The sequence below is a fragment of the Dendrobates tinctorius genome, unplaced genomic scaffold, assembly GCF_039654945.1.
Source record: "Dendrobates tinctorius isolate UK_male_01 unplaced genomic scaffold, ASM3965494v1 ptg000174l, whole genome shotgun sequence".
Taxonomy (NCBI): Eukaryota; Metazoa; Chordata; class Amphibia; order Anura; family Dendrobatidae; genus Dendrobates; species Dendrobates tinctorius.
This window is the reverse complement of record NW_027361841.1, coordinates 11000713-11026443: the sequence shown is the minus strand read 5'-3', so window position 1 is coordinate 11026443 and position 25731 is coordinate 11000713. Positions and strand designations below refer to the sequence as shown.

Here is a 25731-nt window from a genome sequence, read left to right as displayed (position 1 = left end):
GTAGGTTTCGTATGCTTTTTGGCCATGTGAACATGCATTTATGTGCTGCATGTGTACCAACTCAAACCAAGCTCAAATTTTGTGTTTTTTCATTGTATTTTTGCATTCTGTGCAAGCTGGGGTGTGGCCTCCCTCTCCTGAGCTGGAAATTGTATTTAAAGGCTTCCCCTGACTGGTGTCCACTGGTTGGGACCCGGTCCTTGTCTGCCCTTATTCACACAGATGTCAACTTTGACACATGATAAGGTTATTTATACTAGACAGTGAAGGACCGCCCAAACCACAGAGTCAGCTTGTCGATGGTATATGTAAGAACTTGGCACACACCAAGAGCTCTGATGCAGAAAGGTGATTTTTAATAGATAACAGTACATACATACACAGACGTTTCGGTCTAGGACCTTCATCAATGTACTGTGAAATGTAAATAAAGATGAAACTAATAAAATAATACAAAGAAAGTATATACAATAATATATGGGTATTTCAAATAGATAATTGAAAATATGCTGGGACATCGGTAACATTATAGCACATACTAAGTCCTGACACAGAAAAAGCAACAATCATGAAAAGCAAGACCAAGGCTAAAAACAAGCACATACCGATATAATGCACTGTGAGATTCTTAGTGACTGGGCTCTGTGAAGTGGATCTAAGGGAGGATGAAAAGTGCTGTAGTCATAAGAATAACTTTGTGAGTGATAAGATGGTTGTGTAGCCTAGGGTACATACCAGTCCTATGAGGAGGCACATGTAGCCGTCCCACTGTTAGAGACAAACAGACAGCGCTGGAGTCATACTAAAGTGATGTGACATGCAGCCACTAATCTGATTGTATGATGCATATAGATCTTACCGTGGTAATATGCAGAGTGTGGACGCGGTATCCGCCGCGAATCCAAGGTGCTGTGATGTATGGGAGTGACAGGGTTATATATCCCTGTGAGTAATGAAGCCGAGTTAGGAGCGTGCCACCGGAAGTAGGTGGGCGTGTACTAGACACGTCATCATGTGCTTCTGACGCTGGGAGACCCAGAGGGGGTGTGTCAGTAACGAGCACTGGGAGTGTACTGCAGCCTGTCATGCTGGCTTGCAGGGCAGTGTGGTGGAGATAAGTAAATAATCCTGAGAACTAACGTGGCGTCAAAATCACAGGTGCCCATGGTGCAGAGAATGGCTATTCAGTGCTTTGAGAGTGACGATTCAGACAATCACAGTTGTTGGTTCTGTAAATGAGACATAATATAATTAGTACCGATGGCATACAGTATTACAGTAGCATTCAAAAAGAATATAAAAAGAAATAAAGATGACCATTATTATGACAATTATCACAGTGGTGATATTGCAGCCAGGTTAGGCAGACGTATCAGATAGTGTAGGACATTATGTTTGTAGGAAGGCCTGTGTGTCATAGTCTTTGTTTAACCCCTTTGGTATCAGAGTATTGAGCTCATGGATCCAAAAGGCCTCTCTCCTTTTTAATAAGTTGATACGGTTGCCTCCTCTGCGTAAAGTGTGAATTTGCTCAATTACTTGAAATTTTAATTGGGCAATGGTATGGCTAGCAGAAATAAAATGATGCGGAATGGGAAGAAGCATATTCTTGCACCTAATTGTGGATTTATGCTTAGATATACGGTCCTTAATATGTTGTGTGGTTTCCCCTACATAGAGTAGACCACACGGGCATTTAATAATGTATACTACGAATGAGCTGTCACAGGTGTAATATTCACGAATGTTGTATTTTTTGCCGGTATAAGGGTGATAGAAGAAATTGCCTTTCTGTACATTATTGCATTGCGTGCATTGCAGACAGGGGAAAGTGCCGAATTTGGGATTTGATAAGAACCGTTGTTGTTTCTTTAGGGGGCCAGGGGAGCCAATATCTGCTTTAATTATGGTGTCCCGGATATTCCGTGGTCTCCTAAAGCAAGGTAGAAAGGGTTCTGTGAATGACTCTATGTTCGGGTGTGCTGTGGAGAGAAGATGCCAGTGACGCCTGATGCTGGAATGAATACGGTATGCAAAAGGATGGTAATCATGGACGAATGCAATGCGATTGGCAGTCTTAGATCTCATTGGGGGGGAGAGATCTATGTCATTAAGTACACTTGTTGGGTATCCCCTCTCAAGGAATTTTGTCCGCATTTCGGCAGTGCGTGTTTTTTGAATCTCTGTGTTTGACACTATCTTCTGTACCCTTTTGAACTGTGACTTGGGTATCGCATTTTTCATTTTAGTGGGATGAAAGCTTTCGTAGTGTAGCAGGCTGTTGCGATCAGTGGGTTTCCTATAGAGATCAGTGGATAGGTGTCCCACGTCATCCTTCATAACCAATGTATCAAGGAAATTAATTTGTTTCAGATGATGAGTCATAGTGAAACTCAGTCCAGGTCAGGCTGTTTGTAGCATGGAAAAGAAGGATTGTAGTGTATCTAGTGATCCCCCCCAGATACAGAAAATATCGTCGATATATCTCCTCCACACTAACGCATGAGTGCAGAAGAGAGAGTCACGATAGATGATACTATCCTCCAAATGGGCTACGTAACAATTTGCATACGGAGGTGCGGTGTTCGAGCCCATCGCAGTCCCCCTTGTCTGCAAATAGTACGTGTCTTCAAACAGAAAAAAATTCCTAGTTAGTATGATGGACAATAAGTCACAGCATTCTGTTTGCCATCGGTACTAATTATATTATGTCTCATTTACAGAACCAACAACTGTGATTGTCTGAATCGTCACTCTCAAAGCACTGAATAGCCATTCTCTGCACCATGGGCACCTGTGATTTTGACGCCACGTTAGTTCTCAGGATTATTTACTTATCTCCACCACACTGCCCTGCAAGCCAGCATGACAGGCTGCAGTACACTCCCAGTGCTCGTTACTGACACACCCCCTCTGGGTCTCCCAGCGTCAGAAGCACATGATGACGTGTCTAGTACACGCCCACCTACTTCCGGTGGCACGCTCCTAACTCGGCTTCATTACTCACAGGGATATATAACCCTGTCACTCCCATACATCACAGCACCTTGGATTCGCGGTGGATACCGCGTCCACACTCTGCATATTACCACGGTAAGATCTATATGCATCATACAATCAGATTAGTGGCTGCATGTCACATCACTTTAGTATGACTCCAGCGCTGTCTGTTTGTCTCTAACAGTGGGACGGCTACATGTGCCTCCTCATAGGACTGGTATGTACCCTAGGCTACACAACCATCTTATCACTCACAAAGTTATTCTTATGACTACAGCACTTTTCATCCTCCCTTAGATCCATTTCACAGAGCCCAGTCACTAAGAATCTCACAGTGCATTATATCGGTATGTGCTTGTTTTTAGCCTTGGTCTTGCTTTTCATGATTGTTGCTTTTTCTGTGTCAGGACTTAGTATGTGCTATAATGTTACCGATGTCCCAGCATATTTTCAATTATCTATTTGAAATACCCATATATTATTGTATATACTTTCTTTGTATTATTTTATTAGTTTCATCTTTATTTACATTTCACAGTACATTGATGAAGGTCCTAGACCGAAACGTCTGTGTATGTATGTACTGTTATCTATTAAAAATCACCTTTCTGCATCAGAGATCTTGGTGTGTGCCAAGTTCTTACATATATCAGATTCACGGATTGGGATCCTACTTGGGCACCACCTTTAATCTTCAGGGTTGTGCCAACAGTTTTTGTTCCTAGCTTGTCGATGGTGGGACGGCTTTTATGCTATGTTTGATCAAATACAGAACTCTGTATGATTTAGATACACTTTTGATTTTTACTTATATAATTATAGCAGGGTTTTTTTCATTTTGTCTTTTGTAGGTTTTGTATGCTTTTTGGCCATGTGAACACGCATTTATGTGCTGCATGTGTACCAACTCAAACCAAGCTCAATTTTTGTGTTTTTTCTATGTATATATATGTTATCTAGTTATTTTTACTGTTCTAAATAATTTGTTGTTGTGGTACACATGCAGAGATGTTTTTCAATTCTCCATGTTTGGGACATAATTAAAAACTCTATGTCAGCCACAATAGTAGTGGCTTCCTACAATACTAAGGGCATGGGCTCGCCAAGTAAGCGTGGTCAAATACTGAAGTTTTTACACTCTAAAATCTCTAGTATTATATTTCTGCAAGAGACTCACTTTAAGAAAGGTCGGGTCCCCGATGTTGCTAGGACGCGTTTCCTAACATGGTACCACAGCACAGGCACCACAGCGACAAGGAGAGTGAGCTTAGCATTTCAAAAAAATGTACCCTTTACACTGATTGACACCTTAAATGACCCGGAAGGGAGATACATTATGGTTAAGGGCCTCTTAGCTAATAGAAAGATTACATTATGCAACTTTTATGCTCCAAATAATAGCCAAATTGGCTGGTTATGCAAGGTTTTAAATACTCTCCATCTGTTTACTAAAGGTCTCCTTATAGTGGGGGGAGATCTCAACATTTCATTTAATCCGTTAAGACACCTCATCAGGTAAATCTACTTTTTCACAAAAGGCCCTAAGAAAATTGAATCTCAATTTGCAATCGCTAAACTTAATGGATCCACGGAGAACCTTATATCTGTCGACTAAAGATTACACCTTCTTCTCCCCCCTCATAATAGCTATCATAGAATAGACTATCTTTTAATACAGACACCACATGTCCAACTAGTGAAATCCGCAGCAATTGATGTGATTTCCCTCTCGGATCATGCACTGATTTTTCTAGAGATGAATATCACCTCCTTGCCCTTCCCCTATAGATCCTGGATGCTCAAAGAGACACTTCTAGAAACTAGCTCACATGTTTCTAGACTATCTAACACTCTTGAGTTCTTTTTTCAGGAAAACTCCCTCTTGGGAACATCAACACCTATGGTGTGAGAGGCACATAAAGCCGTTATGAGGGGTGAATTTGTGGTGCTAGGCTCGCACCTGAAAAAAGAAAGATCAAGAAAGATCGGACTAAATCCTGCACCAGATCAACTCCTTTGAAAAGAGAAGTAGGCAGAAGTTTTGTCTTCATGGCAATTGAGGCAGTAAACTCATGATATAACCAAAACAAAATTCCACATGGTCAAGTGGAAAAGAACCTCTAGACCACAAACATAAGAACCGAAAAAAGGGGGGGAAAGACCATTATGGTCAAATGGAATCAAGGGTAAGCAAGATACTTCTATAGTGGAAGAGAAGATTATATATATATCTGTCAAAAGTTATCAATGAAGTCTCATAGATAAATATCCTTCACCAATTCATAACTATAAATATAGATGTCTAATAACCTTACTCCTTGATGTAATAGAGGCTCCATACATAATTAATGAATAGCATAGAAAAAGTTTTTATTATTAAACATAGTACATAAATAGTGACGACATGAGAGCAAGAAAGACATGGGACAGTGAAAATTATGGGTATAAATTGTCATAAATCACTGAGACAAGGAGAGAATATATGTCCCACATACATAGCAGTGTATTCGAGCACAGCCAATAAATACATAGAATATTCACAAAAAATATATAGACTTAAATAGTTAATTGTAAACAGCAAGACGTGCAAGAGCATATAAAAGGGACATGTATCTCCCTATACAAGGTATGTGAACATAAGGAAGGGAAACTGTCTCACACTGCCTAACATAATCACTGCAGCTACTCTCAATAGGGTTAAATGCTCCTCTTTAACATGTCAAGCATAGCTGTTGTAAAGATCTCATTAGCAAGTGAAGTAATCGCTATGTCATACATTATAGAGCATGAGGAGGAGCAAATGAGTAAGTATACCCATATATCAGATACCTTCAGTCATGGTGTAGCAGAGAGTAGGTGTAGCAGGCACGTGTGGGACACCGGGGGCCTCATGATGTCCCAATTAAATAAACGCAAAGAGAAGACTTTTACTAAACAGCTTACAGCTACGGATGGTTCACCAATCACAGAGACTGCCAAAATTGCCAGGGAGTTTCCTGGACCCCTTGTGACTTCCCAAATTATCTCTAGAGGATTATACCTTACTAACAACCCCTGTTACTCCCAAAGAAATATTAGACACTCTTTCAACTATCCCTACTGGGAGAGCACCGCGCTCAGACCGTCTGCCCATTATCTATGATAAAAAAATCATTAAATCCCTATTACCACATTTAGTAGCACTGTTCAATTCCTACTTAGATGGGGTTCCCTTAGGCTGCTTTCACACATCCAGTGGTTTTGTTCCGGCGGCATGCGGTGGAAAGCCGGACCGCCGGATCAGGCCTGCAGCGGTGACACCGGATGCAGATGCGGCGCCTGATCCGGCTTGGAAAGCATTTAAAGGAGCCACACCGGGGACAAGAGAGGCGGCGGTATGTGGGGGGGAGAGAGAGAGATACGCGCGCGCCCCGGGCACTTGCCGGTTAAACCTCACACTGTACGCGCATGCGCTGTAGAAAAAACCGTTCCGGTACTGCAAAAAAACGTTGCAGGCAACGTTTTTTGCTGACGCCGGACGGCGGCGCAGGTTTGCCGCTTCCGGCTTAAAACGGAGGCGCCGCATGTCCTTCCAACACGATGCGGCGATCACTAAATTCTATGTGCCGAAACCGGATCCAATTCTGGATCCGATTTTCACACTTTTTGCCTCATCGAGCCGGATTCAAAAAGCCAGATGTGTGAAAGCAGCCTTACACAAACAATCTTTGGAGGCCTTTCTCACCGTTCACCCGAAAGAGGGGAAAGACCCTAACCTCTGTGCCAGCTATAGGCCAATATCTTTACTCAACAGAGATAGAAAATTATGGGCCAAAATATTAGCGGGAAGATTAAGCAGTAATCTCCCCAAACTAATTCATAGGGACCAGGCGGGGTTTGTGAGAGGGCAGGAAGGTAAAGGCAACTCGGCAAAAATTATCCAATCTATAGTGTATGCTAAGAGTCATGGCATCCCCTTGGCCCTTTTGTCCACAGATGCCGAGAAGGCTTTTGATAGGGTGAGTTGGAGGTATATGGACATGGTATTGACCAAATTTGGCTTTCCTTCGAAGTATGTCTCAGTTGTTTTCTCATTATATTCGCAACCAACAGCTAAGGTGAGAATTAATGGTACCCTATCGGATAGCTTTAGCATAAATAACGGCACTAGGCAGGGATGCCCATTGTCCCCATCCTTACTTATTTAGTAATTGAGACGCTGATTCAGAAAATCAGACAGGAGGACCGCATTGAGGGACTGAGAGTGGGCACGTCTGAACTAAAAACGTTAGCCTTTGCTGACGACCTACTCTTCCTCATAACTAACCCTTCCCAGGCATTTCCAAAAATCCTCAACATACTTCATCAATTTGGCCAGTTATCTAACTTTAAAATTAATGTCTCGAAATCTGATACTCTCAATATATCCCTGTCAAACACTCAATTGACCGCTCTCCATAGACAAACCCCGTTCTCCTGGTCCACAGATTCTATAAAGTACTTGGGGGTATCGATTACTAAAGATCCTGCAAACCTATTTCATACTAACTATTCTCCCCAGCTAAAGAAAGTAGAAGCGCTGATGAGGTCATACAACCTTCCTATATTATGTTGGCTTGGACGTATTAATGTTTTTAAAACTTATATAATGCCAGTAATACTATACACCATGCCTATGGTCCCTATACATACAGTATACCACAAACTTTCTTTAAAAATTTTAAATCCTTAATATTTAAATTCGTATGGAAGCAAAAACCTACAAGGTTACCTTATAAACTACTCTTATATTCGAATACCTTGGGAGGCTTGGGGGTTCTGCACCCATATCTTTATTACAAAGTTATACACTTGAGTAGATGGCTGAAGGTGGTGCATAGACATGGCGGCGAAGCCTTCCGAAGCTCTTGGATTAGATGAAGTGACTCTGTCCATTTTACGAGTTAAATGTTTGATAATTGATGATCTCCCTCCAGATTCCTTCCCGTCCACAAAGATGCCCATTGCTACTATATCATTCTTGGTGAATCCTGGATTTCATGACCCCTATAACCTTTGGGCTAAACTACCCAGAGAAATGTTGAATAGCTTCTATGAAGACAAAGTCTTCAAAAATGGGGATTGGCCTGGAAATGCACTGATCCAACCAAGACATTTCCTCCAAACGCAACATATTAAATGAGTTCTTCAACACTTGAAACAACAAATCCACTTGGTCCTGGCTAGATATTATGACTAAACTCCCGCCTCCGAGACCAAAACATATATCTCGTATATATTCCTGACTTATTACCCCTCCCCTGTGGTTTAAACCATCACTTTTACTTTCCTGGGAGTCAGAACTTAATATTAACTTCTCAGATGAACAGACCTCCAGGATACTTCTTCACGCACGTGGCTTCTCCAGATGTATTTTACTCCAAGAAAATTCTTATAAAATAATAACTAGATGGCATATGACCCTGGTCAAATGCCTTCATCTGGGGCTAGCTGACTCTAGTATATGTTGGAGATGCCACAAGCAGAGGGGACCATCACACACATATCTTTTGGGAATGCCCGGTGATAAAGGTATTTTGGGAGGGGATTAATTTTACTCTTAAAAAGTTAACGCTAATTAAAACTGACCTAAAAGCCTCTGAGACCTTACTTTCATGCCCATCAAAAAATTTCAAACCAGTAAGGCATGGGATTCTCCCGCTACTGGTGGGTGCGGCAAAACACCTGATAACCTTACACTGGAGAGACGAGACTCCATCCATACCTGAGTGGACCTCCAAGGTGAACCTAATCTCCCGCTGTCAAGATAAATTTTTGAATCTGTGTCAGATTCTGGATTCTCATATATAAACTTTTTTTCCTTTCAGGCCATCAGGGGTTAATACCAGTTTTTACCTCTGGTGGACACTGGTGTCGGTTCTCTGAAGAGTTCATCATCTTGTGGCAAACATGTGTGTGGCAAAAAACATTCAGGTCCTGACCTGTGTGTGAATGAGTACGTATGGGTGTCCACCAAAATCATCCGATAGAAGTGTGCTGCTGGGGTCTGGAGTTCTCGGGTGATCGGGCCGTATCGGGTTTCAGCCATTCTCACCCCAGGGACTAACCGGCTGGAGCTACCCCCTGTTATGCCCGTACACAACTCATTCCCCAGGTCGGCGCACTGGAGATTTGTGGCGCCTCCGGAGCATATGTTGTCACCTCCATCGGTTCACGTTTGCCATAAACCCGAGAGTCAAGTCACTGCCGAGGTGAACTCTGGTGGATAAAGGTGTCCTCATTGCAGGTTGTTTTCTGGTGAGGTGTGGTGTTGAGGGTCCAGAGGCCCCTCATTGAAGGAGGGGTACTGTCACGATCCATTTTTGGATCTGTGTCAGATTCTGGATTCTCATGTATAATTCAATTCAAAGAAAGCTCAAATGAACGGCACCAAGTCTCTAATCCACCAGCAACAAGTCGAGGATCAATCACAGGCACACAGTGTGTAAAACACTGCTGGGAATAATGGAGCTCAGCATCAGAAAAAAACATACTAAATTTGTAAAAAGAGGAAAAAGATGCGGGTCCAGGACCTGTTGAAGCGTCTGTGTACGCGAAACGGCTGTCGTCCGTCTTTTTCCCCCGCATGCCTCATGTTATCTGCCCATACTTCATTGTGTGACCTTTAATGGTTGAATAAAGAAACACTGCACTGCAAATCTGGGTGAGTGCCGCATCTTTTTCCTCTTTTTTACAAATTCTCATATATAAACTTTTTTCCTTTCAGGCCATCGGGGGTTAATATCAGTTTTTTCCCCCGGTGGCTGCTGGTGTAATTACATGGCTGGTCGAGTTGCTGAAGCAGATGGTGACCACTCCCACCTTCCTTTAAATTGTCACCTGAGGCATGAGCTGGTGTTGGTGATACACTTCCTTTTGGATACCAACTGTGGTGAAGACAGGAGCGGGCTGTGTGCAGTGGTGCTTCAGCTGAAGGCTGATCTGATGCCTTACTCTGCTGTTGTGGGAATTACAGCAGAGAAAGCTAAGTGTTGTTTGTCATACCTTGTCTGTTATCTTTCCTTGGTGTTATATTAGTGCAGCGGTGGGACCAGTGTCCGCACTTGCCAATTCCCTACTGAGGGATATGTGCAGGGCAAGCGAGGGCTATGGTTTCCTGCTCGGTGACAGGTTGAAAGAACCTGAATAGGGACATCAGGATAGACCAGGGCACAGCCTCAGGAGAGTGCAGGAGGTGTCCATTTTTCAGTTCCCTATCACAGGGCCCACCATTGTAATTGTGTCCCTGGTGTTCCCTTGTTTGTTTGTCGTTTAGTGACCGACTGCTTGCTTGGTCGTGTCACACATGGCCAGTCACTTCGTGACACCCTCCTTGAAAAACTCTCGAGTTGGGAGGTTCACAACCACGACTTCTATGTGTGTACTTGGACTCCCTGGAAAGAGTTGCAATTGGCTAAGGACTAGAAAGACCATTATGAATACCTTTCGTCCTGCTATATGACTCCTGAACACATTGTTAAGCTAAATGTTTGAGATTTCGGCATGTGTACCTACACTAGTTTATGTTATACCTAGTTGGTTTCCCCCCTTTTCTTTTGTGTTTTCCCTTACCTCATCCCCTATGTTCTTCCCCATCCTCAGCCCACTCATCCTTCACACCCTTCCCCCCTCCTCCTTCCTCCTCTAGTCTTACCATACATGTCAATTTAGCCACAAAATGCTTCATGTTCTGATTGTAATTTTGACATGTCATTATTCTTCCTGTATTCTCTTTTAAAAATAAAGAATTTAAAAAAAGATATCAATTATGCTTTTATCTTTTATCTATTTTTTTCTGAATAGTTTACATCAAATGCAGAAATTATAACAAATGTTGTTATGAATATTTCACCAATGTTCAAACTGGTGATCCTGTGACTCAGAGAATTCCCACAAATGCTAAATTTATTTCAATTTCTTGAATTAATTTTCACTTTTACGGTACAAGTAAGCTTTTATACTCATTGTGTCAATGATACAACCTCAGAGAAGTTGAGGCTTAGAAAAATAGAACTGAGCATTAGAGTTGAGCGACTTTTGGTTTTTTAGGGTCGCGTTTCGTTTCGTGAAACCCGACTTTTCCAAAAGTCGGGTCGAGCAAGATCGTCCGATTATAGGGAAAAGTCGGGGTCGTCCGGAAACACGAAACCCAATGTAAGTCAATGGGGAATAAAAGTCGGCAGTGAGAGGAGGACAGGAAACACACCTACAGTGCCCATTTGAATGCCAAAAGCATCAATTCTTCTTACTTAAGCTTGTCAACCTTAATTAACTTCATAATACAAGTTGCGCACTGAAAAATGGGGGTTATTTGGCTAAAGTTGTGGGGGGGAGGGCTGGCTGCAGGTTTTCATGTGCCCTGGGCGAAAGAGCGCCCCTTTAACACATACCACAACTCATCAATGATCATGCTCCGATACGGCAGAGAAATAGCGGTATAGTACAATGAAAAATACTTCACTTTTTACATCTCATGACGAGGCCCATCTATTTCTCCATACAGAATCATTGGTCCCATATAATGTTTGAAACAGTATATGATGAGCTCCACATAATGCTACAGTATATGTTGGTCCCCATGGATGAAGCTCCACTGTCTTATGGGCCCAAATAATGCTCCAAACATAATGGGCCCCATTTCTAATGCTCTAGTGTATAATGGGCCCTGTAAATGCTGCTCCAGTGTCTGATGTCCACCTTTGGAATGTTCCAGTGTATGGTGGGCCCCATCTATCATTCTCCAGAGGAACGTGCTCCCCAAAAATTGCTGTCCCAACATTGAAAACAATCAAATAAGTCTCCTCGCTAGGGAATCCCTGTACTAGTCTGGACTCCTCATCGTCCCCATCTTCCATCTCACTGCACAGTATTTCAACCTTGCAAGTGCTGTGATCCTGAGCAAGCAGGGGGGGCCCACTCGTTGGCGACGGCACTGGCACAGGGCCCCTGATAGTACAGTGGTGTGTCTGATGGCGGGTGGGCCGAACCTGCACTTTCATCTGCAGCTTCCTCTTTGTCACCGTGTAAGATGGAACTGTATATGGGAAGGGTAACCTGAGTTTCATCAGGGTCAGATTCAGGCCGTGTAGCGTGCGAGGGGAATGTAGTGGTCTGGGTCAATGTACCAGCAGATTCATCGAGCAGTGGCTGGGCATCAGTGCACTTGTGTCGCCCCCAGGAGTACGGTCGCCACAGTGGCATTACCTTCCTCCTAGGGAGTGTGATGTCATGCTTGGGAGCAACGAAGGATCTCTCTAGCAGGTTAACTGATTGGGCGGCGTTATTCCCACGAGTCATGACCCTCCAAACAGCGTTCATGAAGGCAAAGTGTTTGTTTTACGTGGGCAGTATGGTTGCAAAGCTGAACCTTAAAGGAATGTCCAGAAGGGCACCACCAGGAGTGGAGCCTACGGTTAAATTCGACTCCACCTGGGAAACCTCAACCATGCCAGCTACAGAACAGATGCACACATTGCAAGCTTAATTCCTTTAACGAACGAGACTCCGTCATGCCCCGCGGTCCGAGTCCGGCTTACTAGAGGGACACGTGAGGCTCTGGAACATGAGATTGGCCAATAACTGGTGTGTCATGCCCTTACATGGCTGCATGTGCACTACACTGAAAAGGCCAGCGTTTGTCGCTTACAGGTGCAGATAACCCGCTGAACAACGTTAGTGATGGGGATCACTGATTACAATTATTACCCGCGAACAATGATTTCCCAGTAAGTGCAGGTCAACTGCAGTTCCGGAATTAGGCCTAACCGTCATTCTTGAAAAAATGAAAAACTTACGTGTGCAAACCACAGGTGCTGTAGCTTGCTTAACAGCTCGCCAGCCGTTCTCACGCCCAGTATGGATTACACGTGATTGCACAAAGGTTAGAAAGGGTACCGTATCCCCAGATAACATGTATGGATAGCGTACACATTCAAAATATATGTCTCAGGAGGCAGGCTCAGACGGTGTTAGGCCCAGTATGGATTGCACGTGATTGCACAAAGGTTAGAAAGGGTACCGTATCCCCGGATAACATGTATGGATAGCGTACACATTCAAAATATATGTCTCAGGAGGCAGGCTCAGACGGTGTTAGGCCCAGTATGGATTGCACGTGATTGCACAAAGGTTAGAAAGGGTACCGTATCCCCGGATAACATGTATGGATAGCGTACACATTCAAAATATATGTCTCAGGAGGCAGGCTCAGACGGTGTTAGGCCCAGTATGGATTGCACGTGATTGCACAAAGGTTAGAAAGGGTACCGTATCCCCGGATAACATGTATGGATAGCGTACACATTCAAAATATATGTATCAGGAGGCAGGCTCAGACGGTGTTAGGCCCAGTATGGATTGCAAGTGATTGCACAAAGGTTAGAAAGGGTACCGTATCCCCGGATAACATGTATGGATAGCGTACACATTCAAAATATATGTCTCAGGAGGCAGGCTCAGACGGTGTTAGGCCCAGTATGGATTGCACGTGATTGCACAAAGGTTAGAAAGGGTACCGTATCCACGGATAACATGTATGGATAGCGTACACATTCAAAATATATGTCTCAGGAGGCAGGCTCAGACGGTGTTAGGCCCAGTATGGATTGCACGTGATTGCACAAAGGTTAGAAAGGGTACCGTATCCCCGGATAACATGTATGGATAGCGTACGCATTCAAAATATATGTCTCAGGAGGCAGGCTCAGACGGTGTTAGGCCCAGTATGGATTGCACGTGATTGCACAAAGGTTAGAAAGGGTACCGTATCCACGGATAACATGTATGGATAGCGTACACATTCAAAATATATGTCTCAGGAGGCAGGCTCAGACGGTGTTAGGCCCAGTATGGATTGCACGTGATTGCACAAAGGTTAGAAAGGGTACCGTATCCCCGGATAACATGTATGGATAGCGTACACATTCAAAATATATGTCTCAGGAGGCAGGCTCAGACGGTGTTAGGCCCAGTATGTATTGCACGTGATTGCACAAAGGTTAGAAAGGGTACCGTATCCCCGGATAACATGTATGAATAGCGTACACATTCAAAATATATGTCTCAGGAGGCAGGCTCAGACGGTGTTAGGCCCAGTATGGTTGCACGTGATTGCACAAAGATTAGAAAGGGTACCGTATCCCCGGATAACATGTATGGATAGCGTACACATTCAAAATATATGTCTCAGGAGGCAGGCTCAGACGGTGTTAGGCCCAGTATGGATTGCACGTGATTGCACAAAGGTTAGAAAGGGTACCGTATCCCCGGATAACATGTATGGATAGCGTACACATTCAAAATATATGTCTCAGGAGGCAGGCTCAGACGGTGTCAGGCACAGTATGGATTGCACGTGATTGCACAAAGGTTAGAAAGGGTACAGTATCCCCGGATAACATGTATGGATAGCATACACATTCAAAATATATGTCTCAGGAGGCAGGCTCAGACGGTGTCAGGCACAGTATGGATTTGACGGCCCAGATTACACAGCGGAGGTGCAGGGAGAGGTAAAGATTGCAAATGCTGGGGCCCTGCCCAAGCAAGGAGGGCCCACTCGTGGGCGTCGGTACTGGCACTGGGCCCCTCATAGTACAGCGGTGTGTCTGACGGCGGGTGTGCACCACCACCGTCAGAGACACTTGATTGCACTATGAGGGACCCTGTGCCAGTGCCCGCGCCCAAGAGTCGGCCTACCCACCTGTCCAGGGCAACGGCACTCGCACGGTGTCGTGCGCTAGGTGGTGACCCCGGCCATGGGGGGGAGGCAGCACAGTTAGGGAGTTTTAGAAAGTGGCATATGTTGATGTTGGACATTCAGCTGATGCAAAAGGCGAAATAGGTCAAGTCCCAGGAAGAGGTGGACTAAAGCAAGCCATTTTTCTGTCACCCTATGTGTCATCAGGGGAAGGTGGGACAAAATCCTTGGAAACCCATGCATGGTTCATTTTAATGAAGGTTAGATCATCCACATTTTGGGTTGACAGACGGGTCCTTTTTTCTGTCAGGATTGATCCAGCTGCACTGAAGACTCTTTCCGATAGCACACTTGCAGCTGGGCAAGCGAGCTCCTGTAAGGCATATTGTGCCAATTCAGGCCAGGTGTCCAGTTTAGCGGCCCAATAGTCAAAGGGGAATGACCTGTGTGGGAGAACATCGATATGGGAGGAAAAGTAGTTTGTAACCATGGTTGACAACTGCTGTCTCCTGTCACTTTCCATCGATGCAGTATTACCAGTTGTGTGAGCGGTATTTGAAAAATCAGTCCACAACATTGTCATGAAACCCCTGTCTCCAACGACACTTCTGCTGTGTGCACCACGAACACCTCTGCCAAGCTGCCCCCGGCCCGTACGGCTCGTGTGAGAACCATCACCGCTGCTGTGTGCTGGGAATGCCTCAAGCAACCGATTTACCAGAGTTGCTTGTTTATTAGCCAATATTAGGTCAAGGTTCTCCTGTGGCATGATGTTTTGTAATTTGCCTTTATAGCGTGGATCCAGGATGCTGGCCAACCAGTAGTCGTCATCGTTCATCATTTTGGCAATGCGGGGGTCCCTTTTTAGGATCCGCAAGGCATAATCTGACATGTGGGCCAATGTTCCCGGTGTCAATGATGCACTGCGAGTGCTGGGTGGAGGAGCACTTTCTGGCAAATCCACATCCCTCCAGTCACGCACAAACCCTGTACCAGACCTTGCCACGCCAACATTTTCACTTGCCCCACGAGATGCATCCTCCTCCCCTAAGTAATCATCCCCATCATCATCCTCCTCCTCCTCTTCTTCCTCCACCTCGTCCAGGAGAGGTCCCTGAGCAGACAATGGCTGAATGTCATCAAGGATTCCCTCCTCCTCTTCCTCCTCATCAACATTGGCTGCAGACGCCTGCTCCTTAAGGTGCGTCAAAGTTTGCATGAGCAGACGCATAAGTGGGATGCTCATGCTTAGGATGGCGTCGTCTGCGCTTACCAGCCGTGTGCATTCCTCAAAACACTGAAGGACTTTACAGAGGTCTTTCAGCTTCGAAAACTGCACACCTGTCAACTCCATGTCTGCTCTCAAAGTGCCTGGCCGTGTATCCTCCCACAAATGCATTATGGCCTGCCTCTGCTCGCACAGCCGCTCCACCATGTGCAGGGTGGAGTTCCACCTTGTTGCAATGTCGATAATGAGGCGGTGGTTGGGAAGGTGGAGCAATCGCTGCAGCTTCTGCATACGAACGGAGTGTTCTGGCGACCGGCGGATGTGCGCGCACAGTCTTCGCACCTTCTGGAGCAGGGCTGTTAACTCCGGATAATTTTTGAGGAAGCACTGCACCACCAGGTTCAAGGTGTGAGCCAAGCAAGGTATGTGGCTGAGTTTTGAAAGGGCTATGGCTGCCACAAAATTACGGCCGTTATCACTAACTACCTTGCCTGCCTCAAGATGTACACTGCCCAGCCATGACTCAGTTTGTCGCTTCAAGTACTCGGCCAGCACCTCGGCGGTATGTCTGTCCCCCAAACACATCATCTGCAACACAGCCTGCTGACGCTTTCCACTAGCTGCTCGATAGGGGGACACATTGTGTGCAACAGTAGCAGCTGCAGATGGAGTGCTAGTACGACTGCGCTCTGTGGACGACCTTTCGCTTCTGGAGGAGGAGGAGGAGGAGGAGGGTGGAACGCCTACAGCCAACTGTTTCCTATACCATGGGCTAGGCAGCACTGTCCCACCACCGCTGTCCCCTGTGGACCCTGCATCCACCACATTAACCCAGTGCGCAGTGATGGACACGTAACGGCCCTGGCCATGCCGACTGGACCATGCATCAGTTGTGAGGTGCACCTTTCCGCTCACTGACTGCTTGAGTGCATGGACAATGCGGTCTTTCACATGATGGTGGAGGGCTGGGATGGCTTTGCGAGAGAAGAAGTGGCGACTGGGTATGTCATAGCGTGGTACTGCATAGGCCATGAGTTCGCGGAAAGCTGTGCTTTCCACCAACCGAAAGGGCATCATCTCAAACGAGATTAGTTTGGCAATGTGGGCGTTCAAACCCAGTGTATGCGGATGAGAGACTGAGTACTTTCTTGACCTACTCATAGTGTCTGGGAGGGTGAGCTGGACTTGAGAGCTGCATATGGTGGAAGTAGCGGTGGACAGGGCGGACTGAGAGAGGGTTGATGATGGTGATGGAGTTGGTGTTCTTTCTGATGGCCTAGAATCAGTCTTTCGTTGATATAACAGTGGGATTCCCTGACTGCTGTGGCCTTGCAACGACACCTCAACATTTTCTGCTGTGCTAACCGGTGGGCTTACAGTGGGGGAAACAATGTAGCGTTGATGACTACCTTCGTTGTGATCAGTTGCCCATGTGGCACTTGAGGTTTGGTGTTGTGTCCACGCTTGCAAGTGCATGCTGGTTAAATGTCTAAGCATGCAACTGGTATTCAAATTTTTCAGATTTTTCCCTCGGCTAAAGGTCTTTGCGCACTTCTTACAGATAACCTTGGCCTGATCATGAGGATTTTGTTCAAAAAAGTGCCACACTGCACTCTTCCTACTTTGGCAGACATTTTGCGGCCTAGCACGCTGTGATCTTTTGACCCTCTGGACAAGCTGTCCAGCAACTCTTTTGATGTTTGGAACCTGTCTTTGGAGTGCTCCGGGCCTGCCAGATAACAGCTGTTGCGATGTCGATGTCTGCTGTGGATGCTCCTCATCTGAGCTATTGGAAGCAGCACCCTCTTCCCCCAATGGATGCCAATCTGGGTCAACAACTGGGTCATCCATCACCTCCTCTTCTATGTCATGTGCACCTTCCTCTGTGTCACCGTGTATGGTGGTATAGTGTGCGGGAAGGGGCACCTGAGTCTCATCAGGGTCAGAATCTGGCTCTGTACACTGCGAGGACAATGAAGTGCTCTGAGTGAATGTACCAGCAGAATCATCCATCAGCGGCTGTGCATCAGTGCACTCCATGTCAGATTCATCTTGGCCTGGGTAATTCACCATTTGACTTGATAATCCAGGCATGGTATGTGAAAACAGCTCCATGGAGTAATCAGTAGTATGGCCTGCGTCATCCTTCAATCTTGGTTGGGGTGAAGGACACAAGGAAAGGTGTGGTTCATGAACATGAGCCTCCAATGATGACTCAGTGCTTTTACTTTTTACAACTGAAGAAGAGGAGGCGATAGAGCTGGAGGCTGAGTCAGCAATGTAAGACAAAACTTTTTCCTGATGCTCTGGCTTTAAAAGCGGTTTGCCAACTCCTAGAAAACTAAGCGTTCGAGGCCTTATGTAGCCAGACGATGACGCAGGCTCAACACCTCCTGCATTCGGTCCTATTTTGCTCTTGCCACTACCATCAGATCCACCACCAACACCATCATTACCAGCTGCCAACCCCCGCCCAATTCCACGGCCTCTTCCACCAGCCTTCCTCATTTTTGGTAGAAATGTAGACAAAATCCAACAAACTATATAGTATGTAAAACAAGGTACAAGGTGTCTATAGGACAGGGGAGATTTTGAATTTCTGCAGACACTTTTGGACACTGGACACTTTTGGATTGTGTGAGGCCCACTGATATCTGAGCGCTATGTGACAGGCTCGATGGCACAGCTGTGACCTAAGTGACAAGAGGATAAGTGAGATTTTGAATCTCTGCACACACTTTTGGACACTGGACACTTTTGGATTGTGTGAGGCCCAATGAATATCTGAGCGCTATGTGACAGGCGCTATGTGACAGGCTCGATGGCACAGCTGTGACCTAAGTGACTAGAGGATAAGTGAGATTTTGAATCTCTGCACACACTTTTGGGCACTGGACACTTTTGGATTGTGTGAGGCCCAATGAATATCTGAGCGCTATGTGACAGGCTCGATGGCACAGCTGTGACCTAAGTGACTAGAGGATAAGTGAGATTTTGAATCTCTGCACACACTTTTGGACACTGGACACTTTTGGATTGTGTGAGGCCCAATAAATATCTGAGCGCTATGTGACAGGCTCGATGGCACAGCTGTGACCTAACTGACTAGAGGATAAGTGAGATTTTGAATCTCTGCACACACTTTTGGACACTGGACACTTTTGGATTGTGTGAGGCCCAATGAATATCTGAGCGCTATGTGACAGACTCGATGGCACAGCTGTGACCTAAGTGACTAGAGGATAAGGGAGATTTTGAATCTCTGCACACACTTTTGGACACTGGACACTTTTGGATTGTGTGAGGCCCAATGAATATCTGAGCGCTATGTGACAGGCTCGATGGCACAGCTGTGACCTAAGTGACTCGAGGATAAGGGAGATTTTGAATCTCTGCACACACTTTTGGACACTGGACACTTTTGGATTGTGTGAGGACCAATGAATATCTGAGCGCTATGTGACAGGCTCGATGGCACAGCTGTGACCTAAGTGACTAGAGGATAAGTGAGATTTTGAATCTCTGCACACACTTTTGGACACTGGACACTTTTGGATTGTGTGAGGCCCAATGAATATCTGAGCGCTATGTGACAGGCTCGATGGCACAGCTGTGACCTAAGTGACTAGAGGATAAGTGAGATTTTGAATCTCTGCACACACTTTTGGACACTGGACACTTTTGGATTGTGTGAGGCCTAATGAATATCTGAGCGCTATGTGACAGGCTCGATGGCACAGCTGTGACCTAAGTGACTAGAGGATAAGTGAGATTTTGAATCTCTGCACACACTTTTGGACACTGGACACTTTTGGATTGTGTGAGGCCCAATGAATATCTGAGCGCTATGTGACAGGCTTGATGGCACAGCTGTGACCTAAGTGACTAGAGGATAAGTGAGATTTTGAATCTCTGCACACACTTTTGGACACTGGACACTTTTGGATTGTGTGAGGCCCAATGAATATCTGAGCGCTATGTGACAGGCTCGATGGCACAGCTGTGACCTAAGTGACTAGAGGATAAGTGAGATTTTGAATCTCTGCACACACTTTTGGACACTGGACACTTTTGGATTGTGTGAGGCCCAATGAATATCTGAGCGCTATGTGACAGGCTCGATGGCACAGCTGTGACCTAAGTGACTAGAGGATAAGTGAGATTTTGAATCTCTGCACACACTTTTGGACACTGGACACTTTTGGATTGTGTGAGGCCCAATGAATATCTGAGCGCTATGTGACAGGCTCGATGGCACAGCTGTGACCTAAGTGACTAGAGGATAAGGAAGATTGGATTGCTTTTAAAAAAGCAGTTTGCGGAGCAGTGGGTAAACAGCAATGCCAGCCTGTCAGGAAGCCTTAAAAGGCAGCCCAACAACCAACACCACTGATACACCACAATATAGCCTCCCCTTGCACTGCACACACAGTGACTGGTGTGTTGTGCAGGCCAAATTGCTATCAGCAGCAGAAGCATTTTTTTTTTCTTCTCAGCAGGACAAAAAAAAAAATTGGGATTGCTTTTAAAAAAGCAGTTTGAGGCCCAATGAATATCTGAGCGCTATGTGACAGGCTCGATGGCACAGCTGTGACCAAAGTGACTAGAGGATAAGGGAGATTGGATTGCTTTTAAAAAAGCAGTTTGCGGAGCAGTGGGTAAACAGCAATGCCAGCCTGTCAGGAAGCCTTAGAAGGCAGCCCAACAACCAACACCACTATATAGCCTCCCCTTGCACTGCACACACAGTGACTGGTGTGTTGTGCAGGCCAAATCGCTAGCAGCAGAAGCAGTTTTTTGGTCTTCTTCCCTGCCTAACGCTCTCCCTACAGAATCAGCAGCAACCTCTCCCTATACTGAGATCGGCAGAAGTAAGATGGCGGTTGGCGTGCACGCCCTTTTATACCCCCTGTGACGCCCACCAAAGCAAGCCAATCACTTGCATGCCCTTCTGAAAGATGGTGGTGACCCGTGCCTATGTCATCACGTTGCCCACAGTGTCCGTGGATCCTGATTGGCTGAAAAAGAGCGCAAAACAAACTTTTGAAACGCGACTTTGGCGCGTAAGTCGCCGACCTCGTGGCCGACCTCATCCTAGGGTCGGGTTTCGTTTCATGAAACCCGACTTTGCCAAAAGTCGGCGACTTTTGAATTTTTTCGACCCGTTTCGCTCAACTCTACTGAGCATCATTTTTTATATGTTGAAGCAAGTGCAAAATAAACCTTCACAAAGACCTAAAGACAGATTATATAACCATTGCAGATTTCTTAGACTTTAAACATAGGCGCTGTATAATGAAAATATTGATATTTGTAAAATACTGTACATTACGGATTCTGCAACATATAACAGAAAACAGAATGTGCTATCTGGTGGTTTTGCATGGAATTCTCTGATGTAACTGTGGATACAGAACAATATATTTTCAATTTAATAGTCTTTAGGTATAAGTTTCCATTTTTAGACTGTATCATGCTGGCTTCAGACTCTTTTCACACTTGGGAGTCTGTTGTGCAATCTTAGACTTTTCTGTTGCTGAGCCTGAGGTTGGGCGTCGATGTTGGTTGATTCACTGATATCCAGCTTGGCAGGAGTTAACTTTTTGATTTCTGGCTGAGGTTGCTGGGAAGTCCTTCTTCCTTTTAGAATGGCCCAGAACATTCTTGGGTGCCGATTATAGCATTTGATTACCTCTTGCAAACCGGTCCACAGTTGGAGTTTCTGTTGTTACTCATGACTTCACCTAGGTGTTTGGTGAAGTATACTGTGTTGTTTACTTCGTTATTAGTGTCGTGTTTATCCCACACGTATATTGTATTGTCTATTAAGTTAGCTGTGTGCTGTTGTTTATTTTAAACCCTGTTGTTTTCTATTTTTTTATATCCTTTGCTGTACACCTCCTGGGGTGGGGGTTGGGGGTTTAGCTCAGGGTCCAACAGGAGATAGGTACAGGTCAGTGACTTGGGCCTCCCTACCTTCAAGGGTATCCCCAAGTTAAGGACAGATAGGGCCCCCCTTTAGTCCTAGGGGCAGTGCAGAAGCCCAGTTTCCTCATCTGCTTTTTTCCCGTGACATACCCGTGACAGACTGGATACTGAATATTTCAATAATATTCTGTGAAGTCAATATTAAAATACTAATTTAGATAATAATATAATCACAAGCTTTTATTTTTACATTACATTGTCATTAACAAACAGTTTGTTTGCAAAGTCTATAGGAAGAATTTATTAACAATTTAAGTCAGTTCTATGACATAGAGCCATCAAAAATGTTTATGCACACAATGTAAGAAGAATGGTGGCCAGCACTCTAAGTAAGAAGAGTTGTTTCAGGTGCACACCGCCATGGCGGTTGCAGGTCTGTTTCTAGATATCTAACAAAGGCAGAGGTAAGGCAGCACTCATAGAATAGATGCAATTAAATCCAGTAGATGCAATTAAATCCCGCCGGGGGGAAGGGGGCGGAATGGAGCGTCGGGGAGGATTTTTTACTGTGTGAGGAGGGCTTCTTTATGTGAATGGGGAGGGCCTGTAGCTATGGAGGGTGGGGTTGTTGCTACAGAGGGCATGTTTTTAGTAGTGTAGGAGGAAACGACCAGTTGTCATTTCAATGCCATAACATACCCCCCCTTGGATGTTCTGTTAAGAATATCTACAAAACCATGCAAATTAGTGACATAAAGTAAATTACTTATTGTCACAATTCTGCAGCCCAGATATGCCCTGAGATTATGTGAAAAGCCCAGACAACCCCTTTAAATTTGTGTAGAATAACTTCTCCGCAAATTGTATTTATTGGGAAAATCCATGCTAACAGTTGAATTTAAATTTTTCCTAATCTGCTCATCTCTACAGTACAGGTGTTAATCTTAGTAGGTACAACGTTTCGTTACAAGTCTTTATCAAGTATTCCATGGGCCATAGCCTCAGCAAAATGCTTGATAAAGTCTTATGAGTGAAACTTTTCATCACCTGGAATGCATTACATCTATTGCATGAGTTCTGCCATCTTTGCACCATGTCAAATTTGCTTTAAAATGTGTACCGTTTACATTTTCTCACCAATTTTAAAAAGTAGCAAGAAAAGTATGCAGGGTTAGATGAACGTTCGTCCAACTGATTTACCATACTTCATGTCAGAAATTGAGGTAAATTGTAGCATTAGTCTGCTCATGCTAACAGGAGCCTATGATTTCCATTTTTATTGTGTAGCCTAACGTGCACAAATCTTACAGTTACAGTCAAAATTATTCAAAACCCACTGAATATTATTTTTTTAGTATTATTCAAGAACTTTCTGCTGTTTGCAATAATCCAACGGAACACAGAACAGGATCAATTTAAATAGCTTAACACAACAAATATAACAAATGGTTTCTCCAAATTTATCACAAAATGCCACTTTTAATGTCTACTGCAGTCTCAGAATTATTGGACCCTTTCTCATGGGCAGTGACCTCCAGGTCCCTGATATTCTTGTTTTTTTTTTGTGAAACTGCCTTATTTAAAATCAACCAAAGATTCTCTATTGGCCGACGCAATGCTTCAGTGTGGAGATGGTGTCATTTTCATTCTTCCTCCTCTAGACACACAACTGATTCATAGCCCTAAAAGTTTGAGTCTTGTAATATTACATCACAAAATCTTCTGTAGTTAATTTATATGGTTTTGAGCATATTGAAGTTGAGTTTAATTGTGATTTTGTGCCAGCAGAGGTGTGCATCTTAGTGATCGGGCATGGAGACCTTGCTGTGCAAACTGAAACTTCAGTTCCTACTGCCACCAAATCTTACTGCCGTTTTCTTGCAGTCATGCAAGGGATTTTTCACCACCTGAAGAATCAGAGAGCAGCCAGTGATAGCTTCATTTTTCTGCAATGTCCAATTAGTGTGTCAAATGTTTATTTAGCTTTGAACGTGCAAAATATTCTCCGAATTGTATATCCTTTTTTATCAATTTCTTGTTTATGCAAAGAAATGATTTTTTTCTTCTTCTAACCTTCTGGATCATTGCCTAAGATATATTAGGATGCAATCAAACATCATGGTGAATATACCTGTCCTAGTCAAGTTATTTGTTTTTTGTTGTTGTCAGAATTGGTTAATCAATACATAAGTTTCATTGGAGGTACTTGAGAAATCATCTGATTTACAAATGTATGCTCTTGTGTGAGATTCTATTAAGGGGGTTGCATAGGTCTGATTGTCAACATGAAAAATAGCAGTTCCACCATCGTGATTGTTAAGTTTTTCTTTACTAGGAAAATTCCCTAAAAACAGTCACCATAAAAATACATACTATGAATGCAGGGTGAAGAGGCTCGTTTTACTCAATGTGTTTCGGAATTCAATCCTTAGTGGCTCCCTATAATGCCCTGCAGCTATAACATCTTACGGATTACTACACTTTACAGAACCAAAGATAAAACAAAATGAGCAAATACCTCACAGTAAGATACTAGCAATAGTGAATGAAAATAACATAGGGTACTTAGTTAACATTGTTTTGAGCAAAAAACTTAAATGCCATCCCACTACATCATGGTGACCCTACTCTGGATGATCCTAAACTTCAGTATCTAAACCTTTCCATATGTCAATAATGTAAATGTGAATAAAGATTGAGCAGGGCTGGGGCCCTGACTATTGGACATCCAACCATGGGGAGCTATGTATACCTAATGTCTAGCTCAAAGAAATGGAAGTCCACACCCTTAGTTGCAGAAATTTAAAAAAACTTAAAGCAAAAACCACGAGAAATGGTATTTGTTCATTTTTTTTCTTTTATCTTAGGTTTTGTTGTTTAGTGGCCAGTGTGAACATGAGCGTACATGTTGCATGCATACCAAATTATATTCCACCTCATCTCTTTAGGTTTTTGCACTCTGTGCAAATGAGGGTGTGGCCTCCCTTTTCTTTGAGCTGGATATTACGTTTCTATAGCTCCCCATGGCTGGGTGCCCATTAGTCGGGGTCTTGGTCCTTCTTGGCTCTTATTCACATTTACATCATTTGACATATGGTAAGGTTTTAATACTAGAGGTTAGGAATGTCTCAAGTAGGGTCTCCTTGACTTGGTAGGATAGAATTGATATTTTCTTGATCAAAGCAATGTTATCTAAGTACCCTATATTATTTACATTCACTATTGCTATTTATATACTTACTGCAGAGTATTCGCTCATTTTGTTTTTATCTTAGGTTTTGTCTGTTTAGTTGTCTGTGAGAACATGCAAACCAATTTATATTCTGGATTATTATACCTTGTACAGTGGTAGACAGTACCTGAGCCATCATAGATTAGTATCTCCCAATGGAGCACAGTTTGTTTGACAGAGATGATTTTCATCATCAGGGTCACTGTGTAAGTCTTTCTGTTCTGTAGAGGGTATGTTCAATTGGCAGTGGGGTCCTCTCTCCTGGAGAGTGTAAACTTTTGTGTTCAGCGGGGTTCTCTCTCTATCTCTCCTCCACTTGTATCTTCTAAGCAATTACCATCTTTACAGTACAAACTTATATGCCACAAATCGAATTTTTGGGTAAAATTCAGTTAAGTCAGAAAATTTTCATTATGAAAGAGCCATTCATCTCTAGTTGTTACTATTCCATTTTATTAATAGTGTGCAGCTTTGCACATCATGGCAATGTCAGTAGTGATTAGGCAGTGACACTGTACAGGCAAATGCCCCACTGTCGAGTGGATTGATAGCACCCAGTTGTCAGTTTATTAATACATTTTCAGAGTTCTTAGAAATGATGCTTCAGAACTTTGTTTTAGAGAATAC

The 25731-nt window shown here is 44.1% G+C and overlaps 1 protein-coding gene across 2 annotated transcripts in view; it reads right to left on the bottom strand.

The window, feature by feature from the left end:
* Nucleotides 1-355: 355 nt before the first annotated feature.
* SEMA3E (semaphorin 3E) overlaps nucleotides 356-25731 on the bottom strand; it is a 379235-nt gene continuing 353859 nt past the window's right edge. The window contains exon 18 of one of the 2 annotated variants that reach the window (XM_073551307.1): nucleotides 356-1229. In XM_073551307.1, the coding sequence (XP_073407408.1) occupies nucleotides 1207-1229 (23 nt within the window). In that variant the 3' untranslated portion in view covers nucleotides 356-1206. Of the gene's footprint in view, nucleotides 1230-22085; nucleotides 23961-25731 lie in introns of those variants that run through there. The other variant, XM_073551308.1, reaches the window with a different exon arrangement.